The 18,436-nt window shown below is 49.9% G+C and overlaps 1 protein-coding gene across 3 annotated transcripts in view; it reads left to right on the top strand.

The window, feature by feature from the left end:
* The window catches only part of LOC147107894 (SAM domain-containing protein SAMSN-1-like), a 185,268-nt gene that overhangs the window by 19,756 nt on the left and 147,076 nt on the right, over positions 1 to 18,436 (top strand). For 2 of the 3 annotated variants that reach the window (XM_086007280.1, XM_086007281.1), the window contains exons 5-7: positions 3,911 to 3,975; positions 7,177 to 7,236; positions 9,429 to 9,549. In XM_086007280.1, coding sequence (XP_085863406.1) covers positions 3,911 to 3,975; positions 7,177 to 7,236; positions 9,429 to 9,549 — 246 coding nt within the window. Of the gene's footprint in view, positions 1 to 3,910; positions 3,976 to 7,176; positions 7,419 to 9,428; positions 9,550 to 18,436 lie in introns of those variants that run through there. The other variant, XM_086007282.1, reaches the window with a different exon arrangement.

An 18,436-nucleotide genomic window follows, 5' to 3' on the forward strand; every position in this document is an offset into this window, starting at 1 on the left:
GGCCACACTGCTTAATGGGAAAATTGGACCGCGCTCGCCTGGTTCCATTCTTATCTATCCAGTTATAGCCAGTGAATCACCTGCAATGGCTTCTCTTCCTGCTCCCGCATCGTTACCTCTGGTGTCCCCCAAGGATCTATCATAGAAACATAGAAGATAGGAGCAGGAGTAGGCCATTCGGCCCCTCGAGCCCGCTCCGCCATTTAATGAGATCATGGCTGATCATCCAAATTCAGTACCCTGTCCCTGCTTTCTCCCCATATCCCTTGATCCCTTTAGCCTCAAGAAATATATCTAACTCCTTCTTGAATATATTTAATGAATTGGCCTCAACTGTCTTCTGTGGTAGAGAATTCCACAGGTTCACCACTCTCTGGGTGAAGAAATTCCTCCTCATCTCAGTCCTAAATGGCTTACCCCTTATCCTTAGACTGTGACCCCTGGTTCTGGACTCCCCGGCCATCGGGAACATCCTTCCTGCATCTAGTCTGTCCAGTCCTGTTAGAATTTTATAAGTTTCAGTGAGATCCCCTCTCATTCTTCTAAACTCCAGCGAGTATAAGCCCAATCGACCCAATCTCTCCTCATACGTCATTCCTGCCATCCCAGGTATCAGTCTGGTGAATCTTCACTGCACTCCCTCCATGGCAAGAACATCCTTCCTCAGATAAGGCGACCAAAACTGCACACAATACTCAAGGTGTGGTCTCACCAAGGCCCTGTACAACTGCAGCAAGAAATCCTTGCTCCTGTACTCGAATCCTCTCACTATGAAGGCCAGCATACCATTTGCCTTCTTAACCGCCTGCTGCACCTGCATGCTTACCTTCAGCGACTGGTGCACAAGGACACCCAGGTCTCGTTAAACTTCCCCTTCTCCCAATCTATTGCCGTTCAGATAATAATCTTCCTTCCTGTTTTTGCCACCAAAGTGGATAACCTTGCATTTATCCACATTATACTGCATCTGCCATGCATCTGCCCAATCGCCCAACCTGTCCAAATCGTACTGGAGTTTCTCTGCATCCTCCTCACAGCACACACGCCCACCCAGCTTTGTGTCGTCTGCAAACTTGGAGATATTACATCTAGTTCCCTCGTCTAGGTCATTAATATATATTGTGAATAACTGGGATCCTAGGGCCAATCCCTGCGGTACCCCACTAGTCACTGCCTGCCACTCGGAAAAAGACCCGTTTATTCCAACTCTTTGCTTCCTGACTGCCAACCAGTTTCCTATCCAAGTCAGTACCTTACCCCCAATCCCATGTGCTTTAACTTTGCACGCTAATCTCTATCCTTGGCCCCTTCCTATTTCTCATCTACATGCTGCCCCTTGGTGACATCATCCAAAAGCAAAGTGTCAGTTTCCACATGTACGCTGACGACACCCAGCTCTACCTCACCACCACTTCTCTCGACCCCTCCACGGTCTCTAAATTGTCAGACTGCTTGTCCGACATCCAGTACAGGATGAGCAGAAATTTCCTCCAACTAAATATTGGGAAGACCGAAGCCATTGGTTTCAGTCCCCGCCACAAACTCCGTTCCCTAGCCACCGACTCCATCCCTCTCCTTAGTCACTGTCTTGAGGCTGAACCACACTGTTCACAACCTTGGTGTCATAGTTGATTCCGAGATGAGCTTCCGGCCACATATCTGCGCCATAACTAAGACCGCCTATTTCCTCCTCCATAACATCGCCCCTGCCACAGCTCATCCGCTGCTGAAACCCTCATCCATGCCTTTGTTATCTCTAGCCTTGACTATTCCAACGCACTCCTGATCGGCCTCCCAATTTCTACCCTACGTAAACTTGAAGTCACCCAAAACTCCGCTGCCCGTGTCCTAACTCACACCAAATCCTGTTCACCCATCACCCCTGTGCTCGCTGACCTACATTAGCTCCCGGTTAAGCAACGTCTCAATTTTAAAATTCTCATCCTTGTTTTCAAATCCTTCCATGGCCTCACCCCTCCCTATCTCTGTAACCTTCGTCCAGCCCCACAACCCTCCGAGATCTCTGCGCTCCTCCAATTCTGGCCTCTTGCGCATCCCCGATTTTAATTGCTCCACTAATGGCGGCCGTGCCTTCAGTTGCCGAGGTCCTAAGCTCTGGAATTCTCTCCCTAAACCTTTTCACCTCACTCTCCTCCTTTAAGATGCTCCTTAAAACCTTGACCAAGCTTTTGGTCATCTGCCCTAATTTCTCCTTACATGGCTCGGTGTCAAGTTGTGTCTGATAATCGCTCCTGTGAAGTGCCTTGGGGCATTTTACTACGTTAAAGGTGCTGTATAAATGCAAGTTGTTGTTGTTATTGTTTCTTAAAAGATGCCTCTCTTCATGGTCCGTCCAGTGCCATTTCAGAATTATTCAATTCTAATTAATTCCATCCCAATTAATCTTTTCCCGTTCCTCTAGAAAGCATTTGACAACATTGCGATACATATGTTTAGAGAAATACTAGATACTACCAAACTAGGAGAGAAGTTGAGGTGCATCAGAAAGTTGTGGTTAGGTGATGGAAAATATAGGTTTCAAAACCTGTAGATTGTGGGAGGCAGGGTACCCGGGGGAGGTGCAGAGTTGCACTGTTTTGAGATCTAGTACAGTGAATGTGGAGACTATCAGAACAGGTGGAGTGTATGAAAGCCTTTACCTGCCCTGATACACCCCTCCACATGTCTACCTGCCCTGATGCCTCCTCCACATGTCTACCTGCCCTGAGACCCCTCACCCCTGCACATGTCTACCTGCCCTGAGACCCCTCACCCCTCCACATGTCTACCTGCCTTGAGACCCCTCACCCCTCCACATGTCTACCTGCCCTGATACCTCCTCCACATGTCTACCTGCCCTGATACCTCCTCCACATGTCTACCTGCCCTGATACCTCCTCCACATGTCTACCTGCCCTGATACCTCCTCCACATGTCTACCTGCCCTGATACCTCCTCCACATGTTTACCTGCCCTGATACCTCCTCCACATGTCTACCTGCCCTGATACCTCCTCCACATGTCTACCTGCCCGGATACCTCCTCCACATGTCTACCTGCCCAGATGCCCCAACAATAAGCTCCCTCCAAGTGCTGTCTGAGACTCCTGTCTGCCCTGTGTGCCTGTTATGATGTAAAATGAGTTCTCATTGCAACATAAGATGTTTGAAAATGTGCAATTCAAAGTGGGATCCCTCACTCCAGGCTTCCTCCACCCTTCCGCTTCCCATGTACTTCCTTATGTTTGGTGGCTTGGTGTGACATATATATACGCACACACATACACACACATGTACACGCACACACACGCATATGCACACATCCAGACACACATGCACACACACATGTACACGCACACACACACACATACACAGACACACACACGCACACACACACACACATACACAGACACATGCACACACACACACATACACATGCACACACACACATGCACACACACACATGCACATGCACACACACATACACACACACACATACACAAACACACATATACACACACACACACACATACACACACACACATGCACACACACACATACACACACGCACACATGCACACATACACACACACATGTACACACACACATGCACATGCACACATACGCACACACACATACACAAACACACACAGACACACACACACATACACAAACACACATATACACACACACACACACACACACATACACACACACACATGCACACGCACACATACACACACGCACACATGCACACATACACACACACATGTACACACACACATGCACTCGCACACATACGCACACACACACACATACACAAACACACACAGACACACACACACATATACACTTGTTCCACCAGTTCCTGTTCTGTTCTGACTGTGCTCTTTCCTGCTAATCTGTTGCAGATTGGAATGGCGATTATTTCTTCAAGGAAATTGCCAGGAATGCTGAAGGAAATCACCTGCTTACGGTAAAGAGCAAGGAAGCCAGGTTTTCTCAGGCCAGCACGGGCTATTCACTGCACAGAGCTTTTACCACTGTGCACATTCCATGTGTGAGAATTTGTCACAAGCTGCGCGTCTGAGGCATCGCTTTGTAGCAAAACATAGACCTGGATAAAAGCAACAAGTGCCGATCTGGCCAAGTACCATTGATGTACTCTTCTCTGCTTCCCTTTCTTATTCTCCATTCCTCGCCTTCCTCTTCTCCCTTGCTTTCTCTGTCTTCTTTTCTCGATTGTAAAGATTGCAATGCTGGACTGAGGCTACAGTCCTTGTCTATGTGACAGAAATGAGGGTTCGAAATGCGGAGTCAAACATTTGCAAGTTTATTAAGAGTTACATGAGCATATTCATAGACAACCCTCCAATGCCTTGCTGCAGAAGCTCACACATTACAGTCCTTCAGCTCAACTTCCAGCTTCTCTTCCCTCTGTTTTATTTTCTTCTAACTTCAGGCTTGGGCTGATAAGTGTCAGGTAACATTTGCGCCACACAAGTGCCAGGCAATGACTATCTCCAACAAGCGAGAGTCTAACCACCTTCCCTTGACATTCAACAGCATTACCATTGCCGAATCCCCCACCATCAACATCCTGGGGGTCACCATTGACCAGAAACTTAACTGGACCAGCCACATAAATACTGTGGCAACAAGGGCAGGTCAGAGGCTAGGTATTCTGTGGCGAGTGTCTCACCTCCTGACTCCCCAAAGCCTTTCCACCATCTACAAGGCACAAGTAAGGAATGTGATGGAAGACTCTCCACTTGCCTGGATGAGTGCAGCTGCAACAACACTCAAGAAGCTCGACACCATCCAGGACAAAGCAGCCCGCTTGATTGGCACCCCATCCACCACCTTAAACATTCACTCCCTCCACCACCGGCGTACCGTGGCTGCAGTGTGTACCACCTACAAGATGCCCTGCAGCAACTCATCAAGGATTCTTCGGCAGCACCTCCCTAACCCGCGACCTCTTCCACCTAGAAGGACAAGGGCAGCAGGCGCATGGGAACACCACCACCTCCAAGTTCCCCTCCAAGTCACACATCATCCTGACTTAGAAGTTATATTGCCGATCCTTCATCGTCGTTGGGTCAATATCCTGGAACTCCCTCCCTAACAGCGCTGTGGGAGCACCTTCACCACACGGACTGCAGCGGTTCAAGGCGGCGGCTCACCACCACCTTCTCAAGGGCAACTAGGAATGGGCAACAAATGCTGGACTTGCCAGCGATGCCCACATCCCATAAACGAACAAAAAAAAATGCACTATTTTTACTTCTTCTAACTACATTACTTCACCAGTTCTCACCAGTCTCTCTAAACACCCATCACCCCAGGCTTTCAGTCGGGATGTCTGTAAAGAAAGAAAGGAAGAAAGAACTTGCATTTATATAAAGCATAATGGGAATCCCCCTTTGTGATTGGTTGGGCTGGCCCACGTGACCCCAGCGACGCTTGCGAACCGCCTGCGCCCCTGGGATACGTGGGCCTTTACGCAGGCGCACGCCCGCAGGCCCAGGACCGCGGGAAGCCTCCGACCGCAATTTCAGGTCCAACGTCTTTCACGGCCCCAGGACACCCCAAAGTGCTTTACAGCCAATTAAGTACTTTTGAAGTGTCATCACTGCTGTAATGTAGGAAATGCAGCAAGCACAGCAAGAGCCCACAAACATAAATGAGATAATCTGCTTTTTGGCGATTTTGGTTTATCCCTCCAAGATTTATCCCTCAACCAACGTAACAAAAACAGATTATCTGGTTATTTATCACATTGCTGTTTGTGGGAGCTTGCTGTGTGCAAATTGGCTGCCATGTTTCCCACATTACAACAGTGACCACACTTCAAAAAGTACTTAATTGGCTGTGAAGCGCTTTGAGACATCCGGTGATCGTGAAAGGCGCTATAGAAATGCAAGTCTTTCTTTTTTTGGTTGAGGGATAAATATTGGCCAGGACACCACAAAAATCTATCGATCTTGGTGTTGAAATGTTCAGTTGGCCCCCCAGCCTCAACAGCTTTTTGGGGGAGAGAGTTCCAGATTTCCACCACCCTTTGTGTGAAGAAGTGCTTCCTGACATCACCCCTGAACGGCCTGGCTCTAATTTTAGGTTCTGCCCCCTTGTTCTGGACTCCCCCCACCAGAGGAAATAGTTTCTCTCTCTCTATCGTCCGTATCAAATCCTTTAATCATCTTAAACACCTCGATGAGATCACCCCTTAATCTTCTATACTCGAGGGAATACAAACCTAGTCTGTGCAACCTGTCCTCATCATTTAACGCTCTAACCCCCCGGGTATCATTCTGGTGACTCTGCACTCCACCCCCTCCAAGGCCAGTGTATCCTTCCTGAGGTGCGGGGCCCAGAACTGAACGCAGTCACTCCAGCTGGGATCTGAGCAGAGCTTGATACAACTGTAGCAGCTGTGATTACCCTTCCTAGTCAAATAGTCTGCTGTCAATCACTCCCTAAGCTCACACATGAAAAAAGACAATATGGAGGAAGTACTGGAGGGTCATTGGTGCCAACAGCACGGTGGTCCAGCAGGAGAAGAGGGAGCATACCAGCTCCTGTACCAACACTGGCCTCGAGCATAAGTGTCAGCTGTGGCTCAGTGGGCAGCACACTCGCCTCTGAGTCAGAAGGTTGTGGGTTCACGTCCCACTCCAGAGACTTGAGCACAGAAAGCTAGGCTGACACTCCAGTGCAGTGCTGAGGGAGTGCTGCACTGTCAGAGGTGCCGTCTTTTGGATGAGACGTTAAACCGAGGCCCCGTCTGCTCTCTCAGGTGGATGTAAAAGATCCCATAGCCACTATTCGAAGTAAGAGCAGGAGAGTTCTCCCCGGTGTCCTGGCCAATATTTATCCCTCAATCAACATAACAAAAAACAGATTATCTGGCCATTATCACATTGCTGTTTGTGGAAGCTTGCTGTGCGCAAATTGGCTGCCGTGTTTCCCACATTACAACAGTGACTCCACTTCAAAAGTACTTCATTGGCTGTAAAGCGCTTTGAGACGTCTGTGAAAGGCGCTATATAAATGCAAGTTTTTCTTTCTTTTCTTTGCAACTCCCTGTGTTTACAGTGAAATTCGAGCTGACACTTTAGACACACAATGTCGGACTATGTTGCTGGTAACCAGCGTGCTGTTGTTCTTCTTGCAGGACGATGAGCCGTGGGTCCTGCCCTGGACTCAAAGTACCCGGAGGCCACACAGTGAGCAGGTGAGGCTTGGACGAGATATTTGGGCCCATCAAGCTCATTTCCCTCCAGCTCTCACAATGGGCCTGTTGGGTGGATGAACTGCCCAGTGTGTAACTGTGAATTAGATCTTCCAAATGCACCTTTACTGAACAGAATCTTCGCTGCACTCCCTCCATCGCAAGAACATCCTTCCTCAGATAAGGTGACCAAAACTGCACACAATACTCAAGGTGTGGTCTCACCAAGGCCCTGTACAACTGCAGCAAGACATCCTTTGCTCCTGTACTTGAATCCTCTCGTTATGAAGGCCAACATACCATTTGCCTTCTTAACCGCCTGCAGCACCGTGGGATCTTTAACATCAACATGAGAACACAAACGGGATCTTTTTTTAACATCTCATCCGACAGTGCGGCACTCCCTCAGTACTACCCCTCAGACAGTGTGGCACTCCCTCAGTACTGCCCCTCCGTAAGTGTGGCACTCCCTCGGTACTGCCCCACCGACAGTGCGGCGCTCCCTCAGTACTGCCCCTCAGACAGTGCAGCACTCCCTCAGTACTGCCCCTCCGACAGTGCGGCACTCCCTCGGTACTGCCCCGCTGACAGTGCAGCACTCCCTCAGTACTGTCCCTCCAACAGTGCGGCGCTCCCTCAGTACTGCCTCTCCAACAGTGCGGCGGTCTCTCAGTACTGCCCCTCCGACAGTGCGGCGCTCCCTCAGTACTGCCCCTCCGACAGTGCGGCACTCCCTCAGTACTGCCCCTCCGACAGTGCGGCGCTCCCTCAGTACTGCCCCTGCGACAGTGCGGCGCCCTCTCAGTACTGCCCCTCTGACAGTGCAGTGCTCCCTCAGTACTGCCCCTCCGACAATGCAGTGCTCCCTCAGTACTGCCCCTCTGACAGTGCGGCGCTCCCTCAGTACTGCCCCTCCAACAGTGCAGCACTCCCTCAGTGCTGCCCCTCTGACAGTGCAGCACTCCCTCGGTATTGCCCCTCCGACAGTGCAGCACTCCCTTAGTACTGCCCCTCTGACAGTGCAGCGCTCCCTCAGTACTGCCCCTCCAACAGTGCAGCACTCCCTCAGTGCTGCCCCTCCGACAGTGCGGCACTCCCTCGGAATTGCCCCTCCGACAGTGCAGCGCTCCCTCAGTACTGCCCCTCCGACAGTGCAGCACTCCCTCAGTACTGCCCCTCCGACAGTGCGGCACACCCTCAGCACTGCCCCTCTGACAGTGCAGCACTCCCTCAGTACTGCCCCTCCGACAGTGCAGCGCTCCCTCAGTACTGCCCCTCCGACAGTGCAGCGCTCCCTCAGTACTGCCCCTCCGACAGTGCAGCTCTCCCTCAGTACTGCCCCTCCGACAGTGCGGCACACCCTCAGTACTGCCCCTCCGACAGTGCAGCGCTCCCTCAGTACTGCCCCTCCGACAGTGCGGCGCTCCCTCAGTACTGCCCCTCCGACAGTGCGGCACTCCCTCAGTACTGCCCCTCCGACAGTGCGGCGCTCCCTCAGTACTGCCCCTCTGACAGTGCAGCGCTCCCTCAGTACTGCCCCTCCGACAGTGCAGCGCTCCCTCAGTACTGCCTCTCCGACAGTGCGGCGCTCCCTCAGTACTGCTCCTCTGACAGTGCAGCGCTCCCTCAGTACTGCCCCTCTGACAGTGCAGCGCTCCCTCAGTACTGCCTCTCCGACAGTGCGGCGCTCCCTCAGTACTGCCCCTCCGACAGTGCGGCGCTCCCTCAGTACTGCCCCTCTGACAGTGCAGCACTGCCTCAGTACTGCCTCTCCGACAGTGCGGCGCTCCCTCAGTACTGCCCCTCCGACAGTGTGGCGCTCCCTCAGCACTTTACAGGGAGTGTCAACCTAGGTTATCTGCGCTCAAGTCTCTGGAGCAGGATTTGTGGCCACGACTTTCCTCCTCAGAAGGTGGGAGTGCTACCCTCTGAGCCATAACTGACACAGCTGTGGAATTGTAAATGTGTGTTTTAATTTTAAAAACTTTAGAGGCTTTGACAAGTTTTGCAGCACCTCAGTAAATTCTGATTTTTGGTTGTTTTTTATTTTGAAACAGAAACAGACTATTTGGCCCAACACTGGTGTCTATGCCCCACACGAGCCTCCTCTCACCTTACTGCATCAAACTCTATCGGCATATCCTTCTATTCCTTTCTCCCTCGTGTACTCATCCTACTTCCGCTCTTTTTTACAGAGCGTGGAGCCGAGCACCGTGGAGGTGGAAGAGATCGGGACCTTAAAGCGGCTTCAGAAACTGGTCTGCAGTAAGAGGAGGCACGGCGCCGAAGACGGAAAGCAAGCCCCACTTCCTCATGGTAAGCGTCGTAATCGCTTTTTTTCTGTCTTTCCCAAGTTCCACTCTGATGTAATAAAACTCACTACGCACTTGGTTTGAGTATAAAGCAAGGCTTTAATCAACTTGTTTCAGAACATGGAGGTCTAGTTGTACTTCACTAGTTCCTGTCTTACAAAATGTCCCTGGTCAAGCTGGGCCCACGCCCAATTATTTATACTCCTTGGACAGCGCCACCAGCTGGCTGTCCAGTGTTGTTTCATGAGTAGTTTCTTGATGCTGATGAGATTTATAACACAGTCCATATCTTCGCTCCTGACCCGGAGACACTCACTCTTGCTGGGGTACGGGTTCCATGGGTGTTGGCAGTCGCCACTGTCCCATCAGATGGCCATTCTTCATGTGGCAATGGGCTATTCCATAGAGGACGTTATAGCAAAGTCAGAAACTGATGTCAATCGACAAGTGATGGTGTCAACAATGGCCCAGTGGACTGCACTCTTGCTTCTGAGTCAGAAGGTTGTGGGATTGAGTCTCACTTTTGAGACTTCAGCACAAAAAATCTAGGCTGACGCTCCCAGTGCAGTACTGAGCGAGTGCTGCATTGTCGGAGGTGCCGTCTTTCAGAGGAGATGTTAAACCCAGGACTTGTCCGCCCTGTCAGGTGGATGTGAAAGATCCCACGGCCATTATTTTGAAGAAGAGCAGGGGAGTTCTCCCCGGTGTCCTGCGGCCAATATTTATCCCGCGACCAACATCACTAAACCAGATTATCTGATCATTATCACCATCAGGAGAGTAAAATAAAAGCTTGCATCCCTACAGTGCCTTACACGACCACAGGACGTTCCAAAGCTCTTTACAGCCAACGAAGTACTTGTGAAATGCAGTCACTGTTGTGATGTAGGAAATGCGGCAGCTAATTTGCGCACAGCAAGCTCCCACGAACAATATTGAAATAAATGTGGTTCTGTGCAGCGTCCACTAGGGGGGACAAAGTACCTATTTCTTGTGGTGTTATCATAGGCCGTCCCTCTCCTTAGCAACAGTCGGAACCAATCAGAATCAAACTCCCTTTGTGGTCTCTGCAGACGGACTGGCGATGTGTTTCTTTGATAGAGGCAGTTGTGGGACTTCCTGAAGATTGCTTCCTGTGTCAGAGAAGTGAGATCTGAAGAGATTTTCAAGTAACCTAGGACTGAGTAATTTTGGAAAATAAAGACTTTAGGGTAGAGATTTGAGATCAAATTTTAATTGTTCATTTAGAATTTTTTGGTATATATTTATTGCTCAAAGGAGAATAGAATGTTAGTGAGTACTGTAACATTTGCATATTGATTTATCATTGGCCCGCAGGCATCTGTAAGGAATACCTATTATATTCACATGTGATAACATGCTGAGTTGTCATTGGCCTGCAGGCATCTGTAAGGACTGCTATTGTTTAGAAGACCCAGGCTAGGGGTCCTGACTCCATCTGGTCCACACGGTGCTATATGAGAAAGTTCACAGACCTGATGCTTCATTAAAAGAGTTTAAACTGTAATACTCCATTGTCCTGCAATTTATTATTTTTGTACAAAGTGTGCAAAACAAGACATGGGCCCCGATTTTCGGCTTGTGTGGGAAATGGTCGGGTTTCCCCAAATGTGGGGTTTCTGACACACATAAAAAAGTGTCAGCCAGCTCCACGCAATTTTCCCTCAAGTGGCCAATTAATTCCCAGCATGTGGGAAGCCTTGCTAATTGTCCAATTCGAGTCAGAAATCCCCAAAGTATGATGTCATCATTCGTGGTGCTTTCAAGGTCCATAGCAAGCACTGCATCCTCTGAAGGCTTCCAAATGAACCATACAGGATGGCAGAGGAGCCTGCAGCAGCTGTGGCCAGTGCCAGACCCCGAGCTGCCTCCAAATTCGATGAGGCTTCACTGCAGGCATTATTGGATGAGGTTAGGGCCCACAGGGAGGTCCTCTTCCCTAGGTCAGGGAGGAAGAGGCCTCCCACTGAGACCAATGCTGCATGGATGCAGGTGTCAGAAGAAGCCAACTCGCTGGGAGTCACCAGAAGAACCTTGGCATTACATCTCTAACTCCTTCCTTTACTCCCCCACAGGACCATCCAGAGCCCCCGTCCTCACTGTGGAGGAGGAAGAGGCTGTGCAGCCAGACTCCTCAGAGGAAGCTCCAACCTCTGAGGGTGCAGCGTCAGCAGAAGTGAGCGCACCCAGCACCAGCGCAGACACTCACACCTCGAGGGGGACCTTCGGGACATAGAGTAGTGTTGTCACCTGGTGTTTCACAGCTCACAAGTGAGCCTCAGCAGATTCTGGAGACAGGGACAGCAGTGGAGAGTCCTTGTCAGAGGGTGCAGGACTCTGCCAGCTCAGCTCAGCTGCGCTGCATGTCGACCCTCTGCCTCTGGGTCCATCCGCAAGAGAAGAGGTGATGGATCTCCATGCACAGATGCAGGAGTCTCTGGCAGGTTTTGTCTCCAGGGTCGCTGCGAGTGCTGAGCAAATGGAGGAGTCCATAGCGACCATGAGCAGAGCCTTTGTGGAGTCATTGGCGCATGAACGCATCTCCATGGAAAGGTTGGCAACCTTCATGCAGGAGATAACTCGCCAGGGTACGGAAAACATGGTGAGTGCTCATAAGAGAATGACATCTCTTGAGGAGCGTTGGCCATCTGTTGAACAGAGAAACCAGATCTTCATGGAAGTCCTTCTGAGTAGGACTGCCAGTGCAGAAACAGGTCCCACTGGCCCCCTAAAGCGCAGCAAGGTGCTCTCAAGCCACTTCCAAGCGCTGGCCCCTTCTGGCCCGTGCAGCTTCAGGTGAGTGAGCAGCAGCCTGGTGCTCCTGGTGCTCATCCTGCTGTTCCTGGTTCTGCTGCTGCCGCCTCTGCTGTTGGAGATCCTCTAATGCCAGGAAGGGAATGTCCCAAAGGCCTCCCATGCTTCTGGCAGATGCCTTCGTTGAGGGGGCGCTGAGTTAGGGTGGTGAGAGGGGCTTCCCAGGAGCTCACACTGGAGAAGTGTGTGAGGCTCCAACTTTCTACAGCTGCTCCTAAGGCTTCAAAAAGTTTCCCCAAGCCTTGATCAACAAGGTCCTGCAGCCTGCAAATGCTGCCTATTTAAATCTCTTCAGCCCTCAGCGACCTGCTGCTGCAAGCAAGTAAGCCAGCTGTTTTCACGCCAGCTCTCATCGGCGGGGTTCCCCGCAGTCGTGTTTCATGTGGGGAAAGCCCCAAAGTCGCAACGGCCCCGGAAAATCTTCCTTAACAAGGTGATCATTGGTGATTAGTGCTCCGACGAGCAGTCCCGCCAGCAGCGGCCGGGACTGAAGCAGGGCGCGTGGAAACGGCGGTCTGAAAGTCGGATGGGGCGGGGAATCAGGCGGGGGGGGTTCCGACCTGCTTTTTCGCCGATTTTCGGCCCCCGGCCGCATGAAAAGCCACCCGACGGCGGCCAGAAAATCGGGGCCATGGTGTCAGAACAGGGATTTGAAATGGACATCGTTGGAGCTCCCTTACCTCGAATGAATTGGGAATCTTTGCACTTACCTTGAGAATGGAGCAAGTTCAAGCAACACGTGGAGTTAATGTTTTCGGGTCCACTGAAAAGTAAAGGGGAGGAAGAAAGATGCAGCTACCTACTCCTGTGGATCAAAGAAAAAGGGAGAGACATTTTTAACACATGGTCTCTCACCGCGGATGAAGCAAAGGTACTGAAAAGTTATTTTGACCGTTTTGAAGCATATGTGATGCCCAAGACAAATACGATATTCGCTAGGTACAAGTTTCAGGAGAAAGTACAAGGAGCTAGTGAGTCGTTTGAACAGTTTGTGACTGAGTCAAAACTACTGGTAAAAGACTGTGAATATGCCAATAAAGATGAGATGGTCAGAGACCGCATTGTGTTTGGAATACATTCAGCTAAAGTGAGAGAGAAACTTTTAGATCGCACGAGATTGCCCAAGCACAGTTGAAAACCATAACCGGCGCCACGAGCAGTTCGCGTGAACAGACAGTGCATGCAGTTAATAGACACACACCAAAGAACACCGCCCAGAGAGCGTGTTTCAGAACAGAAATAACAGAGAGAGTTCTAAAAATGGGCGACACAGACATAAAACGCTTCAAAAACTGTGGATATTGTGGAAACAACTGGCATGGAGAAAAGGAGTATTGTTCTGCCAAAGGAAGGCAATGTACTAAATGTGGTAAACGGAACCACTTTGCTAAAGTTTGCAGGACTGTTTTCGGAAAACAGTACACATAGTGAGTGACAGCCAAATGCCAGATAGAGAGCCAAATGCAGAGGAACTGTTTATTGATTCTGTGTCACAGAAAAAACAGATTTCAGAGGCTGAGCAAGCTTATGCCGATATTGAGATAGGAAAACAGGGCAAAGAGCTTAAGTTTAAACTAGACACTGGATCTCAGGTTAATGTAATTCCTCTGAGTGAGTATCACAGCTTGAAGGATGAGTGTGAGCTACAGCCCACCTCACGCAGACTGACCGGCTATGGGGGTGAGCAGCTCATTGTAAAAGGCACATGCGTGATGAAATGCAAGTACAAAGAAAGCGACATGATGTTGAACTTTTACATTGTTGACACTCAAGCACCTCCAGTGCTAGGTCTAAAGGCATGTTTAGACATGGACCTCGTCAAGCTAGTGCTATCATTGACAGCACCAGTTGATAAGCAGACAGTCATGGAGGAGTTTGCTGACGTTTTCAAAGGAATCGGACTATTCCCAGGTGAATGCACTATTCACCTTGACCCAGCAGCAACACCTGTGGTTTGCCCACCGAGAAGGATACCCCTTGCTCTACGTAGTCGCCTGAAGGAGGAGCTGCAGAGCATGGAGTATACAGAAATCATCATCCGGGAAACAGAACCGACAGAGTGGGTCAATGCCTTAGTAATGGTTGAGAAACCACGTACAGGCAAGCTCAGAGTCTGTCTCGACCCCAGAGATTTGAACAAGGCTATCAAACGCCCTCACTACCCTCTACCAACGCTAGATGACATCACACCCAAGCTAGTGGGAGCACGTTACTTCAGTGTAATGGATGCACGATCAGGATACTGGAATATCAAGCTCACGGAAGAGTCATCTAAGCTAACAATGTTCAACACACCATTTGGACGCTACCGATTTCTGCATTTACCATTTGGTCTTATCTCAGCTCAGGATGAATTCCAGCAGAAGATCGCCGAAACCTATGAAGGCCTCGACGGAGTAGTCGCAATCATAGACAACATCCTCATCTATGGCAGGAATAGAGAGGAACATGACAGAAACCTCCGTGCGATGCTACAAAGATCACGGGAGAAAGGTATCCGGCTCAACCCCGAGAAAAGAATAATCGGATCCACCGAGATCAGTTATTTTGGGCATCGCCTCTCAACTGATGGCATTAAGCCGGATCCAGAGAAAATCTCCGCCATCAAGAAGATGGAGCCGCCGAAGAACCGCGCAGAGCTAGAGACAGTACTGGGCATGGTTAACTACTTAGCCAAGTTTGCTCCGAGCCTCTCCGAAATCAACGCACCCATGCGTCAGTTGCTCAAACAATCCAATGAGTTCCTGTGGGACAAACAACATGACACAGCATTTCAGAAAATGAAAGACCTAATCACCAGAGAACCAGGACCAGTTCTTGCCTACTTCGACCCCAACAAAGAGCTCAGACTACAAGTGGACGCATCAAAGTACGGACTAGGCGCAGTATTACTGCAAGAAGGAAAGCCCATTGGCTACGCTTCCAGATCTCTCACAGACAGTGAAATCAACTATGCTCAAATCGAGAAAGAGCTATATGCAATTCTGTTTGGATGTAAGCGTTTCCACCAGTAGGTCTATGACCAACAAGTCATTGTGGAATCCGACCACAAGCCCCTCGAGTCAATCATGAGGAAACCACTAGCCGCAGCCCCACCAAGGCTACAGAGAATGATCCTTCAGCTACAGAAGTACGACTTCACAATCATTCACCATCCAGGCAAAGACATTCCTGTCACAGACACGCTCTCCAGAAAGCCTCTTAGCTACCAGGACAGCAGCCTCAGTGAAGGCATGGATGTGCAGGTGCACATGGTGTACAACAGCTTACCTGTGAGTGACTCAAAACAGAAGGAGATCCGAGCAGAAACAGAGAAAGATGCACAACTCACACTGCTGAGCAAAGTCATACATGAAGGATGGCCTGAGGAAAGGAGGAAATGCCCTCAGAGCATATCTGAATTCTGGAACCACAGAGACGAAATATCACAAATCAACGGAATCATCTTCAAAGGAGAGAAAATCATCATTCCTACCAGTGTCAGAGAAGGGATGTTGACAAAAATTCATGCTGGACACATGGGCATGGAAAAATGCAAACAAAGAGCACGTGACATTATGTTTTGGCCCGGAATGTGCAAACACATTGAGGACATTGTCGGAAAATGTTCCATTTGTCTAGAACGCCGCCCATCAAATGCAAAGAGCCCATGATACCTCACCGTATCCCAGACAGGACCTGGCAGGTCGTCAGCTGCAAGCAAGTACATGCAAAACGTGTACAGAGACAGCAACACCAAAAGAGATATATGACAGGTCAGCTAGACTACTGCCACCGCTGCACAATGGAGAATCCATCAGAATCCAGGAGCATGACTACTGGAAGCCAGCAGTCGTCATCCAGCCAGCTGACACTGAGCGATCGCATCACGTCCGTACCCCAGAAGGACAGGTGTACCACCGCAATCGCAGGCACCTCCTGAACACCAAGGAACAACACCGTCATTCTGACAAGAGGTCAAGCCTAGAGTTAGCCTTGACTTGGGAGCTGCCAAAGGGTGCAGGCGGATCGCTACCCTAAAAAAACTGTACATCGTTATTGAAACGTTGAGATGTTTTCAGTGCTAGTTAAATGTTGAGTTTACTTATATGTTAATGCTACTGAGAACATTATGTAGAAGAAAGGTTCAAAAGTAATGCATAACTTTTTTCTTTTAAAAGAAAGGGGATGTAACATTTGCATATTGATTTATCATTGGCCCGCAGGCATCTGTAAGGAATACCTATTATATTCACATGTGATCACATGCTGAGATGTCATTGGCCTGCAGGCATCTGTAAGGACTGCTATTGTTTAGAAGACGCAGGCTAGGGGTCCTGACTCCATCTGGTCTGCACGGTGCTATATGAGAAAGCTCACAGACCTGATGCTTCATTAAAAGAGTTTAAACTGTAATACTCCGTTGTCCTGCAATTTATTATTTTTGTACAAAGTGTGCAAAACAAGACAAGTACCGAGTGGCAGCATCAAACACTCCCAGGGCAGGTACAGCACGGGTTAGATTCAGAGTAAAGCTCCCTCTACAATGTCGCATCAAACACTCCCAGGGCGGGTACAGCACGGGTTAGATACAGAGTAAAGCTCCCTCTACACTGTCCCGTCAAACATTCACAGGGCAGGTAGAGCATGGGTTAGACACAGAGTAAAGCTCCCTCTACACTGTCCCATCAAACACTCCCAGGGCAGGTACAGCACGGGTTAGATACAGAGTAAAGCTCCCTCTACACTGTCCCATCAAACACTCCCAGGGCAGGTACAGCACGGGTTAGATACAGAGTAAAGCTCCCTCAACAGTGTCCCATCAAACACTCCCAGGGCAGGTACAGCATGGGTTAGATACAGAGTAAAGTTCCGTCTACACTGTCCCATCAAACACTCCCAGGGCAGGTACAGCACGGGTTAGATACAGAGTAAAGCTCCCTCTACACTGTCCCATCAAACACTCCCAGGGCAGGTACAGCACGGGTTAGATACAGAGTAAAGCTCCCTCTACACTGTCCCATCAAACACTCCCAGGGCAGGTACAGCACGGATTAGATACAGAGTAAAGCTCCCTCTGCACTGTCCCATCAAACACTCCCAGGGCAGGTACAGCACGGGTTAGATACAGAGTAAAGCTCCCTCTACACTGTCCCATCAAACACTCCCAGGGCAGGTACAGCACCGGGTTAGATACAGAGTAAAGCTCCCACTACACTGTCCCGTCAAACACTCCCGGGGCAGGTACAGCACGGGTTAGATACAGAGTAAAGCTCCCTCTACACTGTCCCATCAAACACTCCCAGGACAGGTACAGGAAGGGTTAGATACAGAGTAAAGCTCCCTCAACACTGTCCCATCAAACACTCCCAGGGCAGGTACAGCACGGGTTAGACACAGAGTAAAGCTCCCTCTACACTGTCCCATCAAACACTCCCAGGGCAGGTACAGCACAGGTTAGATACAGAGTAAAGCTCCCTCTACACTGTCCCACCAAACAATGCTAGGGCAGGTACAGCACGTGTTAGATACAGAGTAAAGCTCCCTTTACACTGTCCCATCAAACACTCCCAGGGCAGGTAGAGCATGGGTTAGATACAGAGTAAAGCTCCCTCTACACTGTCCCATCAAACACTCCTAGGGCAGGTACAGCACGGGTTAGATACAGAGTAAAGCTCCCTCTACACTGTCCCATCAAACACTCCCAGGGCAGGTACAGCACGGGTTAGATACAGAGTAAAGCTCCCTCATCACTGTCCCATCAAACACTCCCAGGGCAGGTACAGCACGGGTTAGATACAGAGTAAAGCTCCCTCTACACTGTCCCATCAAACACTCCCAGGGCAGGTACAGCACCGGGTTAGATACAGAGTAAAGCTCCCACTACACTGTCCCGTCAAACACTCCCGGGGCAGGTACAGCACAGGTTAGATACAGAGTAAAGCTCCCTCTACACTGTCCAATCAAACGCTCCCGGGGCAGGTACAGCACGGGTTAGATACAGAGTAAAGCTCCCTCTACACTGTCCCATCAAACACTCCCAGGGCAGGTACAGCACGGGTTAGATAAAGAGTAAA

This window comes from Somniosus microcephalus, chromosome 14, assembly GCF_052327205.1.
Source record: "Somniosus microcephalus isolate GS21.2 chromosome 14, FLI_Smic_1.0, whole genome shotgun sequence".
NCBI classification, from domain to species: Eukaryota; Metazoa; Chordata; class Chondrichthyes; order Squaliformes; family Somniosidae; genus Somniosus; species Somniosus microcephalus.